The sequence below is a fragment of the Rutidosis leptorrhynchoides genome, chromosome 4, assembly GCF_046630445.1.
Source record: "Rutidosis leptorrhynchoides isolate AG116_Rl617_1_P2 chromosome 4, CSIRO_AGI_Rlap_v1, whole genome shotgun sequence".
Taxonomy (NCBI): domain Eukaryota; kingdom Viridiplantae; phylum Streptophyta; class Magnoliopsida; order Asterales; family Asteraceae; genus Rutidosis; species Rutidosis leptorrhynchoides.
This window is the reverse complement of record NC_092336.1, coordinates 499,326,030-499,334,800: the sequence shown is the minus strand read 5'-3', so window position 1 is coordinate 499,334,800 and position 8,771 is coordinate 499,326,030. Positions and strand designations below refer to the sequence as shown.

Here is an 8,771-nt window from a genome sequence, read left to right as displayed (position 1 = left end):
GTGAATCGTCGGGTAAGGTCCAATGGATAGTTAGGTGCATGAAATTATTTAATATACAATGTCGATTTACTTAACTTGTCGATATTTATCTTCTAAGTTATCTACATTTCATAATTTCACGTTTACATTAAATAATATGAAAGTTAAATAGTTACCTTATTAAAAGTCACGAGTAAATTATTGTAAATTATGTATTGAAAATCAACAGGAGTCTCCACTAACTTTTGTCTAACTCTCGTTAATTGACACTTTGTTCTCACTAGAAGATCACTTTACCATTTCTTCCGAATATTGTTAAAAAGAATAGATTTCTTAAATCACAGTGGACCTCACAACAGAGACCCGTAATCATACCACAATGTATCTGATAATTCAATTATTTGATATTATCTTTTAATTCCATCGATAAATATATGGAAACAAATGTGTTCATGTAAAGTATTATACATTTAATACTTTGTTAACATTTTTAATTAATATAACTATATATTATATATACATATCTATATACACATCAATGTTCGTGAATCGCCTAACACAGTCAAAGGATAATTGATTACATGAACACAGTTCAAAGTTTTTGAGATTTCAACATTACAGACTTTGCTTATCGTGTCGGAAACATATAAAGATTAAGTTTAAATTTGGTTGGAAATTCCCGGGTTGTCACAACTTCTTTTCTTATATGTATTCCACCAACACCTGAAAACCCACAAATCCACCTGCGATTCTCATTTGTTTCCGTAGCTTGAAACCAGTCCATTAAGCACCACTTGTCATCATCGATTATTGCTTACTTCTATTCAAAAATCAAAACAACAATACAAATAAAAAACCTGAAACTATTATGAGAAGTTGATAATGAACCTGTTACCTGCTATTCCTATTTTTCTATTTCGATTAACAACTAACCAAATCACCACCTGCTACTATGTACTGCTGCTACTACTTCTTCGCTATTTTTCTGTTTTCCTATTTCCCCGTTACACTTCAATTAAAAACCCTAACCACAAACAGATTCATAATAAGTTACAGTTAATGATACACAAAATCATACAGACTCACAAGAAATTGAAATTTAAAATCGAATTTACATTGTAACTGTGCCTATTGAAATTGGGTGCTTAACTAATGATGATTGGGATACAGAAGTGAAGATAAGATGATAATGATTTGTTACTTGTTGAATCAACCTAACACAAAACCCAAACTCACCATGAACTGCTGCTAATCATGCTCCTACTTCTGTTCCTGTTCGACGCTAACCCATATTGAAACCCAAATTCGTTGCTAGTGTTACTCACATTGCCATCGGGTATATGCTGCTAGGATCGGACATGGCTGTTACTGGTTAATTCTTGTAATCCGGTTCGTACTCCACCAAGAACAATACCTAATTGAAGAATTACGATCCCCTTTTGTGACTGCTACAGTTTAAAAAAAAGAGAAAGAAAGAAATAAAAGGGATCCAAGAAGGGTACTAATGCTTTAGGCTTTCATTTAAATGGGTTTAGATAAATGGGCTTCATGTTTCAAATATTGGATTAAGCCCACTTGGTTCTCGATTTAGGTATAATTCTTATTATTATAATCATTATTATTAATTATTAATTATTAATATAAATATTACAATTATTATTATTATTATTATTATTATTATTATTATTAATATTGTGATTTTGTTTATGATATAAATGATGCTTAATTTATGGAAGAATAAAATGAATATGATTATGGTTACGATAATGGATATAGTTAAGGTATGTATATATATATATATATATATATATATATATATATATATATATATATATATATATATATATATATATATATATATATATATATATATGTATAACCGAGAAATATAATTATAAGTATGATTAAGTTTACGACAATATAAGATATGGTTATAAATATAAATATAATTAAGTCATGATTAAACGAATTATCATTTTTATTAAAAGTATCATTTTTATTCATTAATATTATTAACATAAGATTTATTCTTAATAATATTAGTACCATTATAAGTAAGATTATTATTATTATAATTATTATCGTTAGTATTATTATTATTATTATTATTATTATTATTATTATTATTATTATTATTATTATTATTATTATTATTATTATTATTATTACTATTACTATTATTATTATTATTATTATTATTATTATTATTATTATTATTATTATTATTATTATAAAAAGCATTATTATCATTATTACTATTATCATTATTATTATAAACATAATATAGCTCTTAAAAAATTTATTATCATTATTATTACTTTCATATTAACAATATTATTATAACAAATAAATATTTTCTATATAAGAGTATATTTATTACAACTACCATAATATTACCTATAACTATAGATATTAAAATTATTTATATACATATTTATATATAACAAATTATTAATTTTAAATATAATATTAAATCATATATATATATATATATATATATATATATAACTATATAAATATTAATTATTTTAAATATATATACATATTAAATATATAAAGATATAATATATAAATTGTTCGATTACGATTATATGTATTAATATATATACTTGTTATAGGTTCGTGAATCCGAGGCCAACCTTGCATTGTTCAGTTCCGTCGTATGCATATTTTTACTACAAAATATCGTATCGTGAGTTCATTTGATTCCCTTTTACTCTTTATATTTTTAGAACTGAGAATACATGCGCTGTTTTTAAAATTGTTTTATTAAATGCCTTTGAAATCTATATTTTTGGACTGAGAATACATGAGATGCTTTTATAAATGTTTGACGAGATAGACACTGTAACGACCCGTCAAAATCGCTATTGACGCGGCACGTTAATCATTGATTCCACAGTGAGGTTTTGACCTCTATATGATACGTTTTGATAAAATATTGCATTCATTAAAATAAGTGACTTTCTAAACATAGAAAGTTATAAACATGTGGGCGAGTGCTTAGGTATAAGCAAAACCCCGAAATACATAAGTCTTTAATTTACAGGTTGACATCACAGTCCAATTATTTATTACACAACGCAGTTTTATTTTGAATGCAATAAACTTTGTACAAAGCATGAGAGACTCCATGCAGGCAACAAGCACATCACAGCGGAAGCATTCTAAGGACCTGAGAATAAAACATGCTAAAAAGTCAACACGAATGTTGGTGAGTTATAGGTTTAATTGCTCGAGTCATAAATATATATAAAGATAGACCACGAGATTTCATCAAAAGTTTATCAATAGATTCTACGTAACAGAGCACCCTGGTAACTAAACTTAACGCTATAGTGATAATTACCCCATTCGTTTTAATACACGCAAACCAACGTGTCTTAAACTCAAATAACATACGTCCGTTAAAAGGCTAGTGCTCTAGCTCGGACGGGGATGTCAAGCCCTATGGATCCATATACAATTATTCGCGCCCACCAGTCCATATCCTATGTACTGGCAGCTACTAGTTACCAAAGCTAAGGGATTTTCGGTTTAACTCAGTGTAGAATTTAGTATGTACTTGTGTCTTATCGCGTTTAAAATAAATTGCATATATTCTCAGCCCAAAAATATTTAAAGTATTTAAAAAGGGAGACTATAAACTCACAGTTCAATATTGAGACTCAATATTGTAGGCAAATTGCGTAGACGTAATGATGGTAGACGACTGTATGGTTGGCCTTGGATTCAAGAACAATACCCCGAACAATACCCAATATTTCCTTAGCTTAAAGTGGTTTAAAACCTGAATTAAAACACCCTCGAATATACCTTATTATTATTAAACTTAAATTTAAAATTATAATTATAATTTAAATATAAATTTTTATTACTGAAGAAAAAATATGTGAAATTCGTCGAGCAAAACAGGCGTATTTATATTACTTTTCCGTTTACTGTAGCTCATGCGATCGCATGAATTTTCAGTGTTTTTTCCATGCGATCGCATGGCCGCCTTTTCTGTTTTTGTTTGCTAGTTCGTCGACATCAAATAGTGTTACTGTAGCAAATAGTGTGTTACTGTAGCAAATAGTGTTTTACTGTAGCAAATAGTGTTTTACTGTAGCAAATAGTGTTTTACTGTAGCAAATGGTGTTTACTGTAGCAAATCACTGTAGCAAAGTCGTTTTCACTGTAGCAAAATACGGTTTCACTGTAGCAAATAGGGTTTTACTGTAGGAAAGTCGTTTTTACTTGTACATATATATATACATACATATAATTGTTCATGAATCGTCGAGAGTAATCAAAGGTAATTGTATATATGAAACAGTTCTAAAATTTTGAGACTCAATCTAACAGACTTTGTTTAGCGTGTTAAAATAATAAATCGTATAGAGAATTGGTTTAAATAAGTCAAAAATTTTCGGGTCATCACAGACACAAGCAAAACATTCATCGAATGAATTATTATACAGACAGAAGTTCTGTTGATTATTATTGAATTAGTTGGACGTTATAATTGCCACTAATTGATGTGAATATTTCCCCTTGATTATTATAGCTTGATAACCTAAGAATTAGGAAACGGGTATGGCCCCTAATTCACGCGAATCCTAAAGGTAGCTACCGGATTTAACACCCTCACCCAGAATGTTCATTAGACGGAAGAGCTAGTGGGTGTGGTGTTTAGTACTTCGAGATTTATATATTTATTACATACTGAAAGTTCTGTTTATTTTGGGGATATTTATGATGCGCATTAAATGTTAAGGTCGGTTATCAAGCCAAGCAAAGAAAGCAAAGTGAATGTTATATTTCGAGAGAATGATTTTTATACACAGGTTATGTGTATGATATTTTGTACACGAGATATGTGTACGGTTATTAAAATTTATGAAAAATGATTTCGTACACGAGATATGTGTACTGTATTTAAAAGAAATCGCATGTACATTACAGGTGGGTGTAGGATTCGGGCCCATTTGTACCATGCACATTTAAATCTTGTGGTCTATCAAAATGATGAATTTTATTGTTTATGATAAACCTATGAACTCACCAACCTTTTGGTTGACACTTTTAAACACGTTTTTTCTCAGGTATGAAAGAAATCTCCCGCTGTGCATTTGCTCATTTTAAAGATATTACATGGAGTCGTTCATGGCATATTTAGGTCAGTACCTCGCAATGGGACCAAATGTTGAAGACTTCGTTCAGGTGGATTAGGACGGGCTTTGACAGATTTCTTAGGTTAATATGAGGGTTTATGGGTGATTTATCGTGTTTGGTGGAGATTCCCTATTTGGTAACTCATATTACAACTTGAGTGTAATTGGTTTTACGCCACTTATCCTTGATAGGAACCGACCGAATATGAACGAGAAAGTATATCTTTATCGACTCTTGATATATTTAGCCTTTTAGGAGAATATAATATACTGACTATGCATCGAGTTAAGTATACTTATTATTCTTGATTTTTTGGGAGTGAGGTAGTGTATATACATATTTGAATGTGTTCCCTTTCATGCCTTCTTTCATGTCTATTTATAGACAATGTGATCACAAAATGCTCCTGTATTAATTCGTTTGGTGGCTTTTACATACTACATTATTTACTTACCTAGCTTCCTAGCTACCTCCTTTACCTAGCTTTCTACCTCCTTTAGGTACCTAGCTTTCTGCTTCCTTTTTTATAAGATATTACGATTATTTGTTATAGCATATATTCATTGATATTTTGTACTTGTTAAATGATACTTACTCTATTACACACATTGCGAATGAAATTTGTTAGAAGAAAACATGGTTTCGTTATATTAAATAAACACTATTTTAGTAATTTATAAAATAAATAAAAAAATTCGAATAGTAAGTAATTTATTTAGTGTTTAGTTGTTTACCATGTATCTGGTTATTTATGTCAGTCAAAAGATAAAGGACCTGTTGTACAACTTCGCTAAGTAGAAGGTCTTGGACGGATGATACTCGTGAAATGCAAGGTTATAACCCAAAAATATCAGGTAGATACTGAAGATAACGCACATAAACCCCAAATAAAGAAGAAAAATCCTCAAATCGTTCCATAAACCCTAGCTCCTACTGCTAACTCCATAATCCTACACGTTGTCAGTTGGTTAGTTAATAATTCTGTATTTTCATTTCATCTTATCTTCTATTTCTCTGCTACTGCGTATATATCTATATTGAATTTCGATGTTCAATTCAATGATTGCTGCGTTATAGATTTATTTAGTAATTAGTAATTTATTTCAGTCATTAAATTATTGAAATTTTCGACCTATCAATGGCTGCTTGTTCGTCGTATTCAACTTTTATGACCACCAATACAACTTTACCTTTATTTATTATACAACAACAACACAAAACAACCTTTTTTGGCAAGACTTTGAATTTGCAGAAACTGGTTGTTGGAAATGATAGGAAAAATCGTAATCTTGTACAGCCGATTCAGGCGTTAGTTAAGAGAAGAAAAGAGCTTCCTTTCGATAACGTCATTCAAAGAGATAAGAAGCTTAAACTAGTCATGAAAGTTCGAAAGATTTTATTGTCTCAGCCTGATAGAGTTATGCAACTTCGCGATTTAGGTCGTTTTAGAAAAGCTTTAGGCCTTCAGAAACGTAGGCGTTTCATCGCCCTTTTACGCAAGTTCCCTGGTGTATTTGAGATTGAAGAAGAAGGTGCTTTTTCTCTTAGGTTTAAGCTAACACCCGAAGCTGAAAGGTTGTATCTTGAAGAGATGAAGGTTAGAAATGAAATGGAGGACTTGTTAGTTGTTAAGCTAAGAAAGTTACTCATGATGTCTTTAGATAAACGAATCCTTATCGAAAAGATCGCTCATTTGAAGAATGATCTAGGGCTTCCTTTAGAGTTTCGTGATACAATTTGTCAACGATATCCACAGTATTTTAAAGTGGTTAGAACTGAACGAGGTGCAGCGTTGGAGCTCACTCATTGGGACCCTGACCTTGCGGTTTCGTTTGCCGAGCTCGAAGAAGAAGATAAGTTAGCACGAGAAGCAGAAAAACGGGATTTGATTATTGATAGACCACCAAAGTTTAATAGAGTTAAGTTACCAAGAGGACTTCAACTTACAAAAGGTGAAATGAGACGAATTTCGCAGTTTAGAGACATGCCGTTTATTTCGCCTTATTCAGATTTTTCTCAATTGAGACCTGGTACGGCTGAAAAAGAGAAACACGCTTGTGCTGTTGTACATGAGATGTTAAGCTTAATGGTTGAGAAACGAACTTTAGTTGATCATCTTACTCATTTTAGAGAGGAATTTAGGTTTTCACAACAGCTTAGGGGAATGCTTATAAGACACCCTGATATGTTTTATGTGTCACTTAAAGGAGATCGAGACTCTGTTTTCCTTAGAGACGCGTATCATGATTCACAATTGGTTGATAAGAATAAGTTGTTGCTTATTAAAGAGAAGCTTCGGGCGTTGGTTTCGGTTCCTCGTTTTAGAGGACGTGCGGTGAGAACGGATTCGGGTGCTGGTGGTGATCAAGATGAGGATGAAGAAGAAGATGAAGATTGGTCGGATTTGGATGATATAGTAAGTAATGAAATGGGTGATCAAGATGATGATGATGATGATGACTATGATGAGGCTGAGGATGATGATGATGATGACATGCCTCCTGATTTTGATGAAGACGATGAAAATGGTAAAATGAGTCGAAGCAAACAAGTTAAGCCGAATGAAGAAAAGGTTCTTGAACCTGTGTTCCCAGATGGAAAACCAAGAGAACGTTGGTAGGAATTAAATGATTTTATGTCGTATACTAGTGAACACCTTTTAAAATGTGGGCATGGGTCTTAGTCATAAGAATGTAATAAAGGTGAGTCTTGGAGCAAAAAGGCTAACCGGGATGCAATGGGCTCGAGCCATGGTAAACTTAATTTCTAGTGCTTGCAAGGAAGAAGCTGTGTAGGAAGACGATTTACATATTTTGCAAAGCTGAACAGTGATGATGATGCACTGGGGTCAACTTTTTGTTTCCTAATGGTTCTTGTAATGTAAGGTCATACAATTATTATAGAACTATGAATTGTTTTGTGGTAAATTTCTGTGATGGTTGGAAATTGAAGTATGGTTTTTAGTATTATAGTACAAGTGTTCTTTAAATGTTAAAGTATTTTATTTGGTTTTGCAATTAGACAAAGTAAAAAATTCGCAAATAAAAAGTGCATGGAGAGAGTGGGTGATTGGACGTATATGTTCTAGAAGGAAGAAGTGAAAGAAGTGAGGTTTGAACCTCCGCCCCTTCCTTCACAAACACATCATCCAACTATTCAATCTATGCATACACTTACTTTATTTGCGGAAATTTAATACATATCATTTTAACTGAAAGATTTTTATAAAAGATTTTTTTTTTTTTTTTTTTTACTTTAAAGTTTTTTTTTTTTTTTTTTTTTTTTTTTTTCAAGGCAAACAATTATATTAATAAACAATCAGCATACAAACAGAAGGCACAGGAGAACCAGCCCAAATTCAACAAACAGCAGACTAAACAAACAATATGCTAATGCACACAAAACAAAAGGACCTATACCAAAGCAACCTAAAAAAGCCGTCCCATCTTTCATGACCCGCTACATTAGGCCACTATATACAATCAGAATTGAAACTTTATTAAAGATAAATAAGACAATACTTTATGTTTTAGTATATAAGTATAGTTATTATCGGATCAATAAGAAATATTTTGGGAACTTGGTGATGAATTATGCTCCCTTGGTAAAAAGTGTATAGATAAACAAATTAACTA

General features: G+C 31.1%; 1 protein-coding gene across 1 annotated transcript; it reads left to right on the top strand.

The window, feature by feature from the left end:
* The first annotated feature begins 6,029 nt into the window (after positions 1-6,029).
* On the top strand, positions 6,030-8,105 carry LOC139844744 (protein WHAT'S THIS FACTOR 1 homolog, chloroplastic). Its single transcript, XM_071834968.1, has one exon. The coding sequence runs from the start codon at positions 6,275-6,277 to the stop codon at positions 7,754-7,756; it is 1,482 nt and encodes a 493-aa protein (XP_071691069.1). The 5' UTR covers positions 6,030-6,274; the 3' UTR covers positions 7,757-8,105.
* The last annotated feature ends 666 nt before the right edge of the window (positions 8,106-8,771 follow it).

Bases quoted from the DNA above. Each gene is read 5' to 3' on its own strand.
- LOC139844744 (XM_071834968.1), top strand. From the start codon at position 6,275: ATGGCTGCTTGTTCGTCGTATTCAACTTTTATGACCACCAATACAACT.